This window comes from Pelophylax lessonae (assembly GCF_965119305.1).
Source record: "Pelophylax lessonae genome assembly, chromosome: 12".
In the NCBI taxonomy this organism is placed as follows: domain Eukaryota; kingdom Metazoa; phylum Chordata; class Amphibia; order Anura; family Ranidae; genus Pelophylax; species Pelophylax lessonae.
This window is the reverse complement of record NC_138779.1, coordinates 29,596,802-29,614,727: the sequence shown is the minus strand read 5'-3', so window position 1 is coordinate 29,614,727 and position 17,926 is coordinate 29,596,802. Positions and strand designations below refer to the sequence as shown.

General features: G+C 45.7%; 1 protein-coding gene across 3 annotated transcripts in view; it reads right to left on the bottom strand.

The window, feature by feature from the left end:
* Positions 1 to 10,803: 10,803 nt before the first annotated feature.
* Positions 10,804 to 17,926, bottom strand: part of B3GAT1 (beta-1,3-glucuronyltransferase 1) — a 104,208-nt gene continuing 97,085 nt past the window's right edge. For 2 of the 3 annotated variants that reach the window (XM_082273419.1, XM_082273417.1), the window contains exons 5-7: positions 16,561 to 16,857; positions 13,420 to 13,522; positions 10,804 to 11,486 (exon numbers count right to left, since the gene is read on the bottom strand). In XM_082273419.1, the coding sequence (XP_082129545.1) occupies positions 13,436 to 13,522; positions 16,561 to 16,857 (384 nt within the window). In that variant the 3' untranslated portion in view covers positions 10,804 to 11,486; positions 13,420 to 13,435. The remainder of the gene's footprint in view (positions 11,487 to 13,419; positions 13,523 to 16,560; positions 16,858 to 17,926) is intronic. The other variant, XM_082273418.1, reaches the window with a different exon arrangement.

Here is a 17,926-nt window from a genome sequence, read left to right as displayed (position 1 = left end):
AATATTAGAGTAAGGACCTGTCTATGGTATAGCGTCCTGTGGTTAATTCCGGTTAACGGGTATTTGTGGAAATGGAGGTGTCTGCGGGAAATTTGGTATTGTCCTCAAGCCCGTGTTCTGCGGCTGAAAGCCCTTAAGTAGTCCTGCAGATACAATTTTGTGTTGGTTCAGTAGTGCCTCCAAGCATTGGCAACCTAGGGGGTCATTACTATTATTTTATATTTCTGTTCTAAGGAACGTTGTTATGTTGTTTATGGTTAAAAAATGGCTGATACAGACAATTTTCACTCCAAAAAGGTATGTTGGTTGTATCATTTTAGGTATAAATGGGAAGTGGGGTTAACTTTGGTCATTGCGGTCTACGGGAGCATAGTGGGCAATACCACTGGTATGCCCTAGTCATGTGTTTGAGATTACAGCAGAGTCACTTCTACCTGCACCCTCCCTGCTGCCAAAAGGAGCTTTTACTGTAAAGCTGAAATGCAGCCTGTCACTGTGGGACGTCCTGCATCTGACAGGAGAGGTGAGGGAGGAGATTTCCTTACCTGCTTGGTTTATTCTCTGTAGGCCTGAGGTCAATAGTTTTATGGTCTGATCTACATAAATGAGAATAAAGTATTATATACATTTTGTGGAGCAGACCATAAAATATAGGAGACAGTAAAATCTGTTGAGCTTTATTCTCGATAAAATAAATGACTGAATAATCGATAGTATAATTTAATAGCAAATGCATGTAAAAAATGTTTGCTGTTTGTTAAAATAGAAACAACCATCAGTAATAAATATACAAAGTAGATAACTGGTTACCCCCGTCTGTACTGGTTTTGTATTTACCAGTTTACTAAAATCACAATAATGAATTTTGCTGAACAAAGCTGACCCTGCTAGCCGTTATAAATGTCTATGTGGTGACACCCTCTGACCAAACTGAAAGCCTCAAATTTTTCTGGGATTGAACCACCTTTGGATAGTTGGATGTTAATTCTTTTGGAAGGATACTTGTGCCCTGGACTAACCTCTGATATTCTGTTTTGCTTTGATCCCTGGATCTCCATCTGCAGCCATTTAAGTCGGAGGTTCCAGTAAATATGGAAAGCTTGCCGGTGAATGATGGAAACAGCCAGTCCTATGGCTACACTATATATGATATGGTGATATACGGAGGAGGAAAGGTCCAGATCAAAGGACTTGTCAGGGACCGAGCACAGGTGCCATCTCAGTTCCTGTACACCTTTGTTATTAGATACATGATTGAGTAGACTTACAGTGTGAACCCATCTCTATTTCAGGTCTTCGTGAGCACTCAGTCAGTGGGATTCATACTGTAGACCACAGGTGTCAAACACAAGGCCCGCGGGCCGAATCCGGCCCTCCAAGCCATTTCATGTGGCCCTTGCACCTCTCCTGCAGCTGCTGCATCTCCCTCATCTCTGCCCCCACCTTGTCTCAGCAGATGGCAGCAGAGAGAACAGAACTCCTCTGCCAGATCCTGTGCTTCCCCCTGCAGCTGCAAAGAGGACCCCCCCCCTCATCTCAGCAGTTGGCAACAGAGAGTAGGACCCAACTCTTTCTACAGATCCTGCACCTCTCTGTGCAGCCGGAGCACCCCCTTCTCTCCGCCTCCACTGGTCTCAGCATTTAGCAGACTCCGGCAGCTGACTCTAGCCCTCCTCCAGACCTTGAAGTTGCTGCTTCCCAGCTCTGCCTCCAGCTTCTTCCCAGCAGCAGCACATGGTAAAAGGGATTCACTGTGATGTAAGGGAGGGTGGGGGCTCTTGACTTCTGATGGTGGGCTGCAGATAGAACTGGCCCTCTGAGGGCGACCATAACAGTGATGCGGCCCGCAATTGAATTGAGTTTGACAACCCTGCTGTAGACTATAAGAACCAGGGAAGGCCAAGCTACAACTTTGTGACGTTGTTCTGTGCAATACTGACACTGTAAATTGCTCATGCTGGTTAGCAGAAAACCTAATGCTGTAAAGGGGGTAAACTCTGTACTTGGTTCTTTCAGCGATGAAGGACCTTAGTTTGTGTCATGTTTGCACGGTAATTTAAAAAGTGAAGGAACAAAATGAATAGGGGCATGGGGGAGCTGGAAGCTCGCTGTACCGTGTCGATGTTCCCCACCTTGGGAGGACTAGCCGGATGTGAAGAGATGGCAGCAAATCAGCTTTGTCCTGGCTTCAGGACAATAATGGCCAACATTGGCACCCCAGATGTTTAGGAACTACATTTCCCATGTTGATCATGCACTCTGCATTGTAATTGAGCAATATGGGAAATGTAGTTCCAAAACATCTAGGGTGCCAAGGTTCGCCATCACTGCTTTAGGAGGTTGGAAGTATAGAGATTGCAATCTTATGGGTCTTTCCTAGCACCAGTGTTGGTCTTTATTAGAAAAAAAAGGCATCTTTAAGAATTCTTCCAATGTGTCCATATACAGTACCTACTTTCTTTTCTGTGCAATTATTGCACACTGACTCTCCAACTTATAACAGAATTTAACAAGGAATTTGTAAAATAGACATCTCATCTAAGCTTCTGAATCAAACAATCCTTCCCAATGTGGCACAGCTCAATCCTTCCAGAGGCTTCTCTTCTTCATGAAGCTCCAAACACTTGTAAACAAATGTAGACCCTAAACTCAGGTGCTCACGGACTATTTATGTGTATAATAATATTGTTTTTAATGTATTTTTTAAACTATAAATGTAGATAATATTATTGATTTTAATTATGACATTTCAGTTTTTGATAGGAACTGGTAGGTTAAAAATGTTATTGGCTTCTATAGAGACCTCATTGGTAAGAATTCCCAGCAATAGGTTGTGCCTCCATCCCATTGGACAATTACAAAATTGACTGTTTAGGGGCACTAAAACACTTTTAGGCTTTGTACATGTGGGCTTTAGTATGTGAATGAGTAGTGTACAACAAGTAGTTGCAAAGCTCCAAGCAGCTTTATTGAAGCCTTTACCTCCTTTAAAGTAGACTTTCACTCAAAAGTGAAGTACCGCTCATCTTCCTCATCCTACCCTGCCTCATTTGCAGTGTTATTTTTATTTATTTTTTTCTGGGAGTGGGTACCTTTTTAATGACAAGTACCCAGTCCCATTTTTTCAGTTCTCAACGCACCCAACCCCTTCTTCAAACCTTACCCAACCCACTCATCATGCATCCCAGGAGGCTGCAGGACCAGTCCTATGTGCTGCTGTGTTGTGCAAATGCGTAGTGGTGAGCTGGCTGTGGGACATCGGGAAGTCACAGCCAGCCCCAAATACAAGATGGTGGCACCGTAGATTATCTAGATGCCCGGCAAAGAAGTGACAGTGCTGGACCCCATTGGCTGCTATGTGTCTGTTTCTTAACCACTTCCAGAACGCCTGCCGTATATATACTGCGGCAGGGTGGCCCGGCTGCGCAAAATAACATACATATAGGCGATTTTGTGCATGGGTTTTCAGGGGCGCGCGTGCGCCGCTGGAGCGCCGCTCCCACTGTGATTGGACACAGCCTACCAATCACTTATCTAGTACTTGATCTTGCACTTCCGGGTAGGCGGTGCGCGCGTACCGCCAGCGACCTGGCTCTGCTGTGATTTTGCACAGCAGATGCCGATCAGTGGGTGCCGGCCAATAGATTACTGCTGGCACCTGCCGATCATCCGTAACACACACACAGGACAGGGCTCTGCCTATGTAAACCAGGCAGAGCTCTGTCCTGTCCACAAGGAAGTAATGGATTTACTTTCCCCCCAAAGCAGGGAATTAAATTGATTACTAGTAAAGCACCTAACACTGTACACATAAAACATTGGCTAGGCAGGAAGGGGTTAAAGGATCACTTAACAACAGTTTTAATAACTCAACCCCTTGATGGTGACGTAACACAAATATGCGGCCTTCTGCTTCAAGGGGTTGTTACGGGGTGATGCCTGCAGCTGCCCCGTTTTTTAGAGCTGACAGTCGGCTTTTTGTTATAACAACCATTGCGGCGAATCAGTCACTTGGCTGTTATTACAAGCAGTGTGAGGGGACGTCCCCCCCCCCCGCCGCCTCCTGCATCCTCCCGCACTGCCCGGGTCTCTGGCCGCCGTCTTGGATATAGTAACCAGGAAGCAATGTCACAACATCACTTCTGGTTTAATGGAATCTTAAAGGCGCCAGTTTAAAAAAATATAAAGTATTCAAAAACGCAGATTTTGGCGTTTTGAATACTTTTGAGCGCAAAGGAGGAGTCTGGGGTCCTATAGACCTCAGATCCCTCCATAAAGAGTACACTGCCTATTACTTTCACAAGGGATGTTTACATTCCTTATGGCAGCAATAAAAGTAATAAAAAAACATTTTGTAAGTGCCTCATTTCTCCGTGCTTGCACGCTGAAGCGAATACATACATATGTCGCACCCGCAAATGTAAACAGTGTTCAAACCACAGTTATCGCCGCAATCGTTAGGGTGAGAGCAATAATTCTAGCACTAGACCTCCTCTGTAACTCTAAACTGGTAACTGTTAACATTTTATAAAGGATCGCCTATGGAGATATTTAAGTACTGTAGTTTGTCGCCATTTCACAAGTGTGCGCAATTTTAAAGTTTGGTATCTATTTACTCTACTCTACTCTACTCTATTTACTCTACGTATATCCTCCTCAAACTGAAGCTCTGAGGAAGAGGAAGGGCCTTGAAACGCGTTAGCTAGTTGCTGCAAAGGACTTCATTACTGGGACGTGACATCTTATATGCTGCAACAACCTCATTGTTGATATGCCTTATTATTATCTCCGTTAGTGAGTATACATCTTAATTATTTTTATTAAAGCCGTGTTATCTGGGGTAATGCGCCAGATGGTGCGCCCTCTGTTTTTTTCTTTCTTTTTTGTTCTCTGCTGACAAGGGTACCTTGCAGACTGGCAACTTTCCGCCCAGGGGGCAAGTACAAATCAGAGGCCCATAATGCAGTGACTTGGCCCCCCTCCCACTCTCCCTCACCCCCCCCCTTCCCACTCTCCCAATCCTCCTCCTGACCCCATTCCAAGATGAAGCCCTGCTCCAGATACTCTCTACTTACCGGCTGAATCCGGGCTTCCGACCTGGCCAGCAGGGGGGGGGGTTGGGGGGGAGCTGGGACAGCTCGGTTAGGGCTGGCTGGGGCAGAAGAGTCTCCAGTGGGGCATGGAACCGGCCTCTGCTCAGACACAGTTTACACCATCCATGCTGGCGGGGGGGAGGCTGCGCTCTGTCCTTGTCTTCAACCCGCATTCAGGAATCCTTTAGGCATGTCTGTGGCAGAAGGGGTGCAGCCTTTTTATGTGGCATCAGAGCAGCCCAGGGGGCAATTTCCCCCCTGCCCAAGCCCTCCTCTGGTACCTTGGCACTGGAGTCCTTGAAATCTATAGTCCCTGAAAAAAATTCAACCTGTCAGCGGCTCCACTAATTAAAATCTCACTTTTGGGGACAGATGGTTTGAAAAAAGTGTAGTTAAATCCCTCACTAGCCTAGCAGATGTCTGCTTTAAATTTTTTTGACACGCGATGACAGCTGGAAATTGGTTACTGTGGTAACAGAACACTTTCATCTTACCTTTTTTATATACACACGGTCCATGCTGGTGTAATATCGCAGACGTGAAATGGAAGACGAGGAGCAGGCTCTGTCTAGTGCGGTATTCCGTCTGCTTTTGGCTCACAAACAAACCGGCTGCGCGGCCTTGAGCGGTAAATGAATTGTGTGCAGCAGATGCGCTGCCAGCATTGTGCTTTTAGGAAATCTTCTGTAGGACATCTTATAGCTGTATTATAGGGGACATGCGTATTGTTTTCTTTTCTGCCTTGCTGCTCTGAATCTACAGCTAGACAGATCTAAGCCAGGGATCCTCAAACTACGGCCCTCCAGCCAGGGCCGGGACAAGGAGCTGTATTATAGGGGACATGCGTATTGTTTTCTTTTCTGCCTTGCTGCTCTGAATCTACAGCTAGACAGATCTAAGCCAGGGATCCTCAAACTACGGCCCTCCAGCCAGGGCCGGGACAAGGGGTGGGCAGGAGGGACGGCTGCCCTGGGTGCAATGGGTTATTGCAGGGATGGGGGGCATCCTGACCCTAACCCTAAGGTAAGGGGGGGGGGTGCAGTTTGGCATATTTGCCCTGGGCGCTGGATGACCTTGTCCCGGCACTGCCTCCATCTGTTGCAGAACTACACATCCCATGAGGCATTGTAAAACACAGGCATGATGGGAATTGTAGTTCCTGAACAACTGAAGGGCCATAGTTTGAAGACCCCTGATCTAAACAAACCCATCCAAAGTGATAGGACTGAAATAAGACTTGGGGGGGGGGGGGAAACAAAAAACAAGAAGCATTTTTTTTCACAAACATTCATTTTTTTTTTTTTTCATTTTAAATATGCAAAACAAAAAAAAAAATCAAAACAAAAACCAAATGTCGTTCCAGAAAAGAAAACCTGTTTTAAAAACAGCAGCCTGGTATTTCTGCAGGAGAGGCGGCATGTGGAGGGTGATGAGGGGTTAGAGGTCATCTCTGTCTGTCCCGTCAGTGCTCCCTCTCCTCCGTATTTTCTTCATTATAAGTGCATTTTTCAGGGCATGTGATCAATGAACAAACACATCGGCGGCCCTTTTCTCCGCTGCCGAAAGACTGTTCTGTTGCAACGTGACTGCATATTAGCCTTTGTCCGCACGGTCATGAAACAGTTTGAATATTACAGTGTTTGCCGCTGCGCATCTTCCGGGTCATCCTGCTGTAAGCAGAGGATAATTCATCACTGTAGCCAGATGGGGGCAGTATTTGCAAATGTACAGAGACAAACCTGGTTGCATTGGCACAGATGTATTCAAGTTGGATGTACACCTATTTTAGAGGTATAGGTTTGTCTAACAGTCTTATTATATAATAGGGTTAAAGGACTGAAATATGTTTTTTAAAGGAAAATGCTGCTGCAGGTTCCCTCGTGTACTGTCATGTGATCAAAAGTCTAGATTTTAAAGCAGTGGTCGTCAACTTGTGAGCTAAAGGGGAACTCAAATGCGGCCCCTGACATCACCATAGGGCCGCACATAATGTTCAATATATGTAATGCTTCAGAGGACTGTCAGAAACTGCAGACCTAAGGCTCCATTCACACCTGAGCGTATCATTTTCGGGCGTTTTTCAGGCGTTTTTTTTGCAGGTGATTGCAGGTAGGCATTGACATCTAACAAAAACGCCTGTAATCTGCTAAAAAGCAGCTCATGTACTTTTTTGAGCTTCAGCATTTTGCTTCAGGCGACAAAACGCTCATATGTGACCAGGTGCCATTGAAAAGAATGGGATTTTGCTTGTTGGGCATTTTGAGACTTCAGAGATGAGCGTTTTGTGAGCTGAAAAATGCTCAGGTGTGAACAGGGCCTTATAGAGGAAATGAGGGTCAGAGAGTGAGGAAAGGATAGATTGTTGGCTGGGGAAATGCTGCCGAAGACTGGGAAGACGCTAGTAGAGATCAATCCTATTACCCCAATCAATGTTTCCACTACAGACTGCTGAGGTCCAAGGGCCACGTATCATATATCAAAAGGCTGCATGCCCTTGGGCCATAGGTTGGGCACCAGTGCTTTAAGGATTTAGTCTACTTTTTAGATCATGTTTCAATTTAAACCCACATTTAGGGTTTAACATGAAGCATGGCAGGGGCAGACTGGCAACCTTCGGCCCAGGGGGCAAGTAGAAACCAGAGGCCCATGGTGCGGCGACTCGGCCCCCTCCCACTCTCCCTATTCCTGTCCTCCTCCTGACCCCCATTCCACAGGGCTTCAGATACTCTCTACTTACCAGCTGAATCCGGGTTCCTGATCTTGCCAGCAGAGGGCAGTTAGGGGGAGCTGGGACAGCTCGGTCAGGGCTGGGCGGGGGAGAAGAGTCTCCAGTGGGGCATGGAACCAGCCTCTGGTCAGACACAGTTTACACCATCCATGCTGGGGGGGGGGGATTGGGGGGGGGGCTGCGCTCTGTCCTTGTCTTCAACCTGCACTTAGTAGGTCAATGGCAGGGACTTTTTACTTCCCTTCACCAGGAATCCTTTAGGCATGTCTGTGGCAGAAGCAATGCAGCCTTTTTATGGGGCATCAGAGCGGCCCAGGGGGCAATTGCCCCCTGCCCCCTTGCCCAGTCCTCCCCTGAAGCATGGACACATACAGCATCCAACTAACACAACCCCAACCACCTAACACTCTTAGGCCCATTTCACACAGGCGGTGTGCCCGACGGATTCCGTTTTGCTCAGCTGGGATCGACCCGCCGATCCCCGCTGAGCAGGCAGATGACAGGTTCCGTCTCCACTCACTGTACAGACACGGAGCTGTCAGATCCCTGCTCTCCTCTACAGGAGATTGGATGAGAAAGGACCACCTGTCTGTTTTCATCCGATCCTCCAGACGGATGGAAAATAGGGTTTCCATCTGTCCGGATTTCACAAACAGGATCGGATCGGATAGCAGCGGGTGTCAGCGGAGATGTCACCGCTGCTCCATAGGGCTGCATGGAGCATCCAATCAGGTCCGCCTGAAAAACTGACAGGTGGACCGGATTGGAAAGCCCGTGTGAAAGGGGCCTTAGGGTGCATCTTCTCATTGCAGTTCTACCCTGTTATTTACATTTAGCATCATCAAGGTTCTTCTGGATTCATCAGTGGCAATCGCTACAAATCCCATCTGTCTTTGCACCAGCTGAGTGTGCCAGCAACAAGATGGTGACGTTACCACAATTTTAGTGCTGGAAGGCAGAGGAGAAATCACCACCCCAGGTGAGCCGAGGAGACAACAGGTAACTCTACAGGTGCTGGCCCGACTCACCACTGCGACAAACAAGGAAATTTGGAAAAGGCACCCGGGCACAGCAACGGGATACCAATAAAATGTCTTTATTGTAATGCAGACAGATGCAGTCACAGGAATGATCGGAAGGTTAACATGTTTCACACATCTTGTGCTTAGTCATAACCCTTGAGGTTAACCTTCCATTTATTGCATCTGTCTGCATTACAATAAAGAAGTTTTATTGGTATCCCATTGCGGTGTGCGGCTGCCTTTGCTAAGTTTCCACAATTTTAGTGCTGACATACTTCTTCCAGCCCCATAGCAGAAGGGTTGAGGCAGGGGCGTAACTAGAACCTTCAGGGCCCCGGTGCAAGAAACCATAAAGGGCCCCCCAGACCCCTGGCCGGGGGCCCTTCCCTTCAAGCCTGGGGCTCTTCCCACTGATCCTGGGGCCATTGACTCTCATCGCGGGGCCCTTTATTACGGTCATGCAGCGGGACCCTTTCACAAGTTCTGCAGTGGGCCCCCTTCCTGCCATCTTGGGGTCTCCCCACGGTAATGGAATGCCAGGGCCCGGTTGCAAGTCTGACCTTTGCGATCCTGGAAGTTCACCCACTGGTGTCAGTAGTTTTTATTTCTTGGTATTTTAATTGTATTATTTTTTATCATTTTATTTTATTTTTTTACAATGTCACTGACTATGACTCTGGGAGGGAGCACAGTGTGTGTGTGGGGGGGGCACACAGGGCCCAGAGACAGCAGAACACAAGTGAACTGGATAGGAGGAACGGCGGGGGCAGCGTACAGAGGAACCAATCTCCTCCAAAAAGGAGGACAGAGATTTCTCTACATGCTGCCCCCGCCACCCCTCCTATCCAGGTGTACAGGGGAGCCGCACAGGCCCCCTGGAGCATGGGGCCCAGTTGCAATTGCAACCGCTGCAACCCCTGTAGTTACGCCCCTGGGTTGATGGTAAACACTGCAATAGCTTGCTTATGTACTGAACCTATGATGAACTGATAGCCAGTGCAGGCTTCAGTGCAAAACATTAGCAAATGCACATTGGTGCATTTGCTACTCATTTGCAAAAGGTGGGATATCACTTTAAAGACCATATCACACGGCTACAGGATTACTAAAATCTGCAGAGAAGATCCTCACCTACTTCCATGCATTGCTCCTTCACTGGCTGGATGAGTGTGATGTTGTTCCTTTGCTGATGCTGCAGAATGCAAGTGACCAGCGAAGCAATGCCTCATTCATTCAACCAGTAGGAAGTGAAAGATGAAAAGAGGTAAGTCTCTACCTTGTTTACTCCCAATCCAGTGCCGGGACAAGGTCTTCAAGTGCCCATGGCAAAGATGCCAAACTGCCCCCCCCCTTTTCCTTAGGGTAAGGGTGCCCCATCCCTGCAATAAACCATTGCACCCAGGGCAGCCTCCCCTCCTACCCACCCCTTGTCTCGGCCCTATCCCAATTCCATCCCAACATGTGACATGGCTGTTAAAGTAGATCAGAATTTGGTTTGGCTAATCCTTCCCTCCAGCAGAGATCACTTGGCCGGAGAACTAGGCTTTTGTTTATAAAAGCTGCACATGAGGGAGCTTTGGGGCAGCATTTTCTCCAGGAAAGGTAAACATTTTAAGCATTTCTGTTACTCTTCATTAGTCAATCAACAGTAAGACTGTAAGTATTTGTCCACATAAAGTCCTAATAGAGAAGGTGCTGAATATGGTATTGCTTGGAATTTCTGATATAGTCGTGTTATGAGAAAAGTCTGATTACACTGGATCTTTTTTTTTTTTAAGAAAATCAATCTAATTAGAGAATTAAAATACTGAATTGAATTTCTAAATGTGCAGGATAATGTGAAAGATATACAAGGGTCCCCTTATTTACTGGTACATACTTTCTAACGAGTCTGACACTTGGTTGTAGAGGTCAGGGGTCAGAGGTCACCACATAGTTCTCAGCATGGGGGGGGGGGGGGTTAAGGTAGTGGAAAGCCAAAAACTGCCAAATGACCTCTTTTTCTCAAATCCAAAGCACGGACAAAGTATGGATAAATAAGAGAAAACTTTAAATCTTCCGCTGGTGCATAATTTATAAAAATTCAAGACTAAATATTCAGATTCTTCCATAAGCCTAGTGGTGGTCCATCTCTGCATATGTGCCAGTGTATGCATCTTTTGCTTTATACAGTAATGTGAAAAGATTTTTATTGGTTAGTACGCCATTTTACTTTTTCGTTGTATGACATAGCCAGGGTACTGCTTTTTTTGGCTTTGGGGTAACATGCTTATGTGTGGAGAGCAGTGATGAATTTATCCAGATAGCCAACAGAATGACCAGCAGGTGGCAGCAGAGGAATAGGTCTGTGCTTGCTGCTCTGATCAGTAGGTGAAGCTGTGTGGTCATTGGTTGATGGCACCTCACCGCCATGATTATCGCTCAGCATCCAGCCAAAAGTTCACGTTATTCGCAGTTTTGGAAGGTGATGCTCTGGAAGAGGAGTAAACGTCCTTTGCTCTCTGCATCTCCAACCTTCCCTCTATCACATGTGCTGTGCTTCTTGGAAAATATACACATGGAGCCCCTTGCGAGCTGCAGGGCGGGGAGGGGGAAATCGGCGCTCGAGAACACACTCCCAACTTCTCTCTCTTACTTCATCTGCTGGAGGAAACAAAGTGAGAGCTGTGATAAGAGCAGACCACTGAAACAAGATCCCTTAATAATCATTAACATCTTAATGAGACAAATGTTAAAGCTCTGCTCCGGGCAAACCGCTTAAAGCTAATCTTTAATCTGCTTATATTTTGCCTGCCTAGGTTTAACCCTGGCCCATCATCAGCATACAGATACCAATTGTGAACTGGTCTCTGGGCCAATCCGTGCCCCACTCTTCAGCCCCATACCTTTCCATTCCCAAAACTGGCATCACTACTCCCCACATGTGCGTGATGTGCTGGCTTCCAAATTCCAGCAATCTGTAATCACTGATTGAGGCCTATGACAGCAGCCAAAAGAGGCCTTAGGTTGGTCAGGAAATTCAATGATGATTACTCCAGCAAAGAGAAAAGAAAAGGTGCTGCTACCCCAAATCGTTTCCAGTTTATTCATACTCCATAAAAACAGGTGAGTACAGCAGATGTTAACGCGTTTCAGCCACAAAAGACCTTGCTCACAAGGCCTTTTGTGGTTAAAATGCATTAACATCTAAAGAAAAGACGCTGCTACCCCAAATCATCGAAAATCCTCCTGAGCTGTCTGGTGCAGGATAAGCAGTCGCTCAGCTGCCAACCCGATAATTAATTGAAGATCATCCGCAACTCCATACATGCTCTTAAATCTTTTCCAGTTTATTGATACTCCATAAAAACAGGTGAGTACAGAAGATGTTAACGCTTTTCAGCCACAAAAGACCTTGTTCACAAGGCCTTTTGTGGCTAAAACGCATTAACATCTACTGTACTTGTGACGGACTTCGGACACCCCGACTGGGTATCTCTGCCAAGAAGCTGCTTCCTAACCTCTGGAACACGAGACCCGTGAATCTGGCTATAGTTACCCCAAGAACGAGGCAGTACCAGTTTTTGAGCAAAAAAGAATAAGAACTTTTTTTTTTTTTTAAACACAGGCACAAAGAGATACACACTCTGGGACAATCCCCCCTCCCCTTTAGCAGCTAATCCACATACACATATACATCCCATAATAGGTTGATTCCAAGGCAGACAGAAACCATAGAACAATGGGATACAGGCACTTAACCATACCAAACCCCACCCCACCTAAAACTATCTAGCAATGGTCTATGAGACACTCCTACAATATTCTAGCAATCTGAAAAGTCAAATTATTTATCTTCATATATTTCTTGAGTGATATTGTTCAGAAATAATATTGTCCCAAGTGAAAGAGCCCCTTCATTCTTTCAACAAAAACCACATATATAGAACCCAGGATAACCGGGGTAAAATGAAGTGCTGAGCACAGTGTGGTTGTACAGCGAGTCTGATTAGTGCAGACCCGAGTGGGGTTCTTGGTCACCCTGTGCCCCTAATAAACACAGGGTGACTTACACATAGGAGGGGCCGGGGAAGCTGGACAAGGAGTTTCCCGACCTCTCTAAGGTAATCTGGGTTCCACGAGCCCCCCACCCAAAGTGACTCCTATCACAGTACTCACCTGTTTTTTGGAATATCAATAAATTGGAAAAGATTTAAGAGCATGTATGGAGTTGCGGATCATCTATTAATTCAGTGATGATTACCAGAAGAACATTAAGGCTCCATTCACATCTTCCAACAATTGTTACCAGCACCTCAAATCTGCCCAAAAAAGCAGATGTGCTTTTGTACAGGAGAGGGCAGGACAGAAGGGTGACACACAAGCTGTCTTAAGGGCCATTCACACCTAACATATTTGAAACGCACATATTTTCATGATTTGTAAAATTGGAAGAGACGAAATTGTCATTAGGGGGAGGAGGATTAGTTTAAAAGCAGGTCCTCCCATAATCAGCGTAGTGGTGACTTGCTGCCTGTGATGCAACCGTATGCTGATGACTTGCTTCATTGACAACTAAAGGAAGTTCTCAACTCACTGGTATTAGTCTGTTGTCAGATTTCCACATTGGGGTCTGTGAAGCCTTTCTTCCCCTCATTCACCAACACTGGTTTCTCCGTCCGCGTGTGCCATACCAAAATCTGAAATATAATAAGATTAAAGTGTCAATAATATCATGTTGTACAGCATAATTAAATAGAACAGTTTAGTAATTCATCATGGTAAGAAGGTACTCTGGGGTCTAATTGCACAAGAAATTATATTTGTTTTTGATCAATTTTATTTATATTTAAAATTATATTGAATATATAATTTTTATTTAACTACTTGCCGAGCAGCCGCCATAGTTTTACTGGGGCAGGTTGGCTCTATTACGCAAAACAACGTACCTGTAAGTCGCTTTGTGTAATAAATAGTGGGGGCACATGCTAGAGGGGGAGCCAATCAGCGGGTCCGGTGGACGCGATGTCCGTCGGCCACCCGCAATCGCTCCCCATGGAGGCCGAATGGCGGTCTGCCTATGTAAACAAGGCAGACCGCTGTTCTGTCAGAGATGAACACAGGGATCCTGTGTTCCTGCTATTTAGGAGCACTTGGTTCTGTATTCTGGGAAAAGTAACACATATGGTATAGATCAGTCATGTCCAACCTGTGGCCCGGGGGCCGCATGGGGCCTGAGATCGCAGGCAATGCAAACCACTGCCCCCTGACAATTTTTATTTTTTTTTGCTGGGGAGGAAGGAAGTCGAGTCGGGGGCACGGCCACAGAGGTTGCCTCAGAGGGGATCATCCACTAGTTGTGTTAGATTAGTGCTGGGGGGGGGGGGGGGGGCGCAGCAGCATGGGAGGGGCGCGGCGGCGTTTTATTACTTATATACCTTAACCATAGTATATATTTTTTATGCGGCCCGAGAAAATTTCTCTACACTCAATGTGGCCCAGAGAAGCCAAAAGGGTGGAAACCCATGGTCTAGATGGGGGTCTTCATGGTATTTAATAATATAACTTTATTTTCACTTTTTTTAATATTGTTATGTTGTTGTGCCAGCAGCTGTTCTTCTGCATATCTAGTAAGCGCAGTCGTTTTCTCTATATAGATATGTATATATGGAACCTGGAGCAGGCAACACACATAGGATTGCAGTCAGTGATACCAAATGCTGTGTTCTGCAATCGTCCTACAAAAAAGAGATGAAGAATGCAGACCTGTCAGTCATTCTACGTCTGCTTTACTGGAGGAGAAGCTCCGAGTCAACAAAATGTATCTAACAGAAAGCAGCGAGTAGCAGAATTATTTCCATTTTTCTGGTATTAAACAAGCCCATTAGATCCGGCATTGCATTTAGCTCAGCAATATTCAGCCTTGATGTATGCAGATGCTGACTTTAGTGCTACCTGCTGTGTATTTCTACCTTTGTTGCCAAACTGGGATAGCCCCTACTTATATTTGTTACATGTTCCCATTCATATGGCATATTTAAAAATTGTTGCTTACCTTTTTACTTGCAAAACAAAATCAAAGATATTCCCTGCTCAATTTACCGACAAGCCTGCAAAGAACTGAATTATCCTGTGCAATGGAAACCCAGCACATAGCACAATAGCAGCAAAAGTGTCCAGTACGCCCCCATTACCAATATTATAACAGTACAAACAAATGGCCCCTGCCCCACCTATAACTGGCCTTCGCAGAAAGGGGCGCATAGAAGGGCAACTCAAGCAAAACAAACCCAGAGACATTCCCAACTAAAACTTACCGATCAGCCCGCAACCAACCAAATTATCCTGTCTTACAGTATGCATTAAAAACAGGGGTTTAGTCTGCACATTTGCAAATACATGCGTAAGCTGCAGAGCCCCGTCAAGGTATTTTCTGTAGTCCTATGTCTAAATTTTGAGAGCCTCCATAGAGGAAGAACATGAATTATAATGGATAGGCAGAGGGCAGGTAAGCCTGGAGGGAGCCCACTCCTCCCTAAAGGAGTTGTAAAGGCAAAAGGTTTTTATCCTTATGCATTCTACGCATTAATATAAAAAGCCTTCTGTGTGCAGCAGCCGCTCCAGTACCCCCTAATACTTACCTGAGCCCCATCTCTATCCAGCAATGTCCACGAGTCTCTTGGCCAACCAGGTCTCTCTTTCCTGATTGGCGCCATCGGCTCCTGCTGCTGTCAATCAAAGTCAGTTAGCCAATCAGGAGAGAGACGGGGCAGGCCCGAACAGCAGCTCCATGCCTGAATGGGGACCCAATAGCAAGCTGGTTGCTGTGGGGGCACTCAAAAGGAGGAGGAGGGGCCAGGAGCAGTGAAGAGGGACCCGATAAGAGGTGGTTTGTGAAAAACCACTTCACAGGGCAAGTAAGTATAACATGTTTGTTATTGAAAAAAAAAAAACATGAGACTTTACGATCACTTTAAAGGCACAGGGGCGCACTGAACACCCAGCATATAGCACTTTGGCAGCAAAGGAGTCCAGTGCGTCCCCTCACCGATATTTAAACAGTACAATCAAATGGCCACTGCCGCACCTATAGTTGGGCCTTTGCAGCAAGGAGCACACAGAAGGGCAACACATGCAAAACAAAACCAGAGACTAAACCCCTGTTTTTACCACATATTGTTAGACAGGATAATTTGGTTGGTTAACAGGTTGGTTGGTGAGTTGATCTGGGAATTTTCTTTGGTTTTGTTTTGCATGCGTTGTCCTTCCATGTGCTCCTTGCTGCAAAAGCCACTTTTAGGTGGGGCAGTGGCCATTTATTTGTTACCTTATGTAAACTCCAAAACTGAAGTTTTCCCCTTCTATGTAATGTTAAATCGGAACCAAGCTCTTTTAATTAACATGAACTATTTATAATCCTTATGCTACAGCGCTGTGAGACTAAATCAACTGCCTGTAAGGCATCTGGGTGGATCCCAACATTATTGTCAAGACTCCTCCAGTGTCTGGAGTGGCTCTGTGATCTCAGCCGATGGTGGAGTAAGTGCACTCCTGTGACTCACAAGAGAAGTACTACCAAAAGAGCTCTAACCATACTTATCTTTTAAAATCCGTTTGCTAGAAGACCACAGATAGATAAAATATAAACATTTTTTGGGTGGGTTTAGCATTCAAGTGCTGCCGAGTACCTAAATATGACCAGAAATCTGGTGCCAGACAGAAACATTGAGCTCCTTACCTTAGTGCAATTGTCAGCTTTTGGTTCCAGGTCATTGAGGGTCACCAGCTCCCGCAGCAGACTGCTTTCCTGGTAACCTCCTTTCACCCCTCTTAATTTGAAATATGCCTGCGGTCGCTGAAGTATCAGCCGCAAATTGATGGCAAAGCCGGCCATGTCTATTGCAAACGGTCTGTGCGGGTCAAAAACGGTCTTCCACCCATAGACTTTCCCCGCAGCGTTCACTTTGGGAGACTCGTACCGCAATCCTCCAACAAAAGCCACTGGCCACACGGACACTTTTCTGGTGTTTCTCATCTATAATGATAGGATACAGAGTTCTCACAATCAGGCTGACAACATAACAGTACAGTGAGAGCCAAGTCTTCCATCACAGCTCCCCCCAACCCACAAGTTACACACACAACTAAAACTCAAATACCTTTCACATACTGAAAATATCATTTATTTGGAGTGTCTTCCCATAAATTTAAAAAGTCCTTCCAAGGTCAATTGTCTCTTGAGACGTTTTGGTCTTTGTGTCTGAAAGTGTCTTTCACTTTCCTAAAGTGTCTGTGCTGCCTTCAGCAAGCATATCCCAGTGGTTAAATGGTGGCAATAGGTTTCCAGAATCAGTTCATACATGGTACCCAATAATGTGCGCCATGATGATTTATTATAATTTTACAGATCTTACCTATTCCTACAGTGCCAACATATTCTACAATGCCTTATAGAGGAAAAAAACAAAACATTCAGAAGTCCCCACCCCTGAGGAGCCAAATAATTACCATTATGTTTTTGGTAAGACAAGAATGCTAAAAATTAAGCCAGCGTAGAAAAGCTGTCCAGTTCATAGGAACCCCCTTTTTTACAGTCACTGATTACCAACAAATAAGGTAGTCATTTTTTTAGGCTTGATAGACAAAATCAAGTTAGTCTAGACCAGGGGTCTCCAAACTATTGCCCTCCAGTTGTTCAGGAACTACAATTCCCACCATGCCTAGTCATGTCTGTGAATGTCAGAGTTTTACAATGCCTCATGTGTAGTTCAGCAACAGCTGGAGGGCCAAAGTTTGAGGATCCCTAGTCTAGACCTTATGCTCAAAAGGAGCCTGAAAGAAAAAAACCCTTGTTGGCCATACCACCCAGCCTGTCCTTTTTCCTGCTTCCAACACAATATTGAAGAATGGACAGAAACTAAATGGCTGCTATAGACCACCGTTACTGTACACATAGGTGTGCGCACAGGGTGTGCCAGGTGTGCCCAGGCACGCCCTAATCACCCTGTGTGGCATAGATTCCCCTGTTTACACCCCTGATATTTCACCAAAGCCCCCTAACGGGGCTCAAAAAAAAAATTGTAAAAGCAAAATAAAATTGTAAA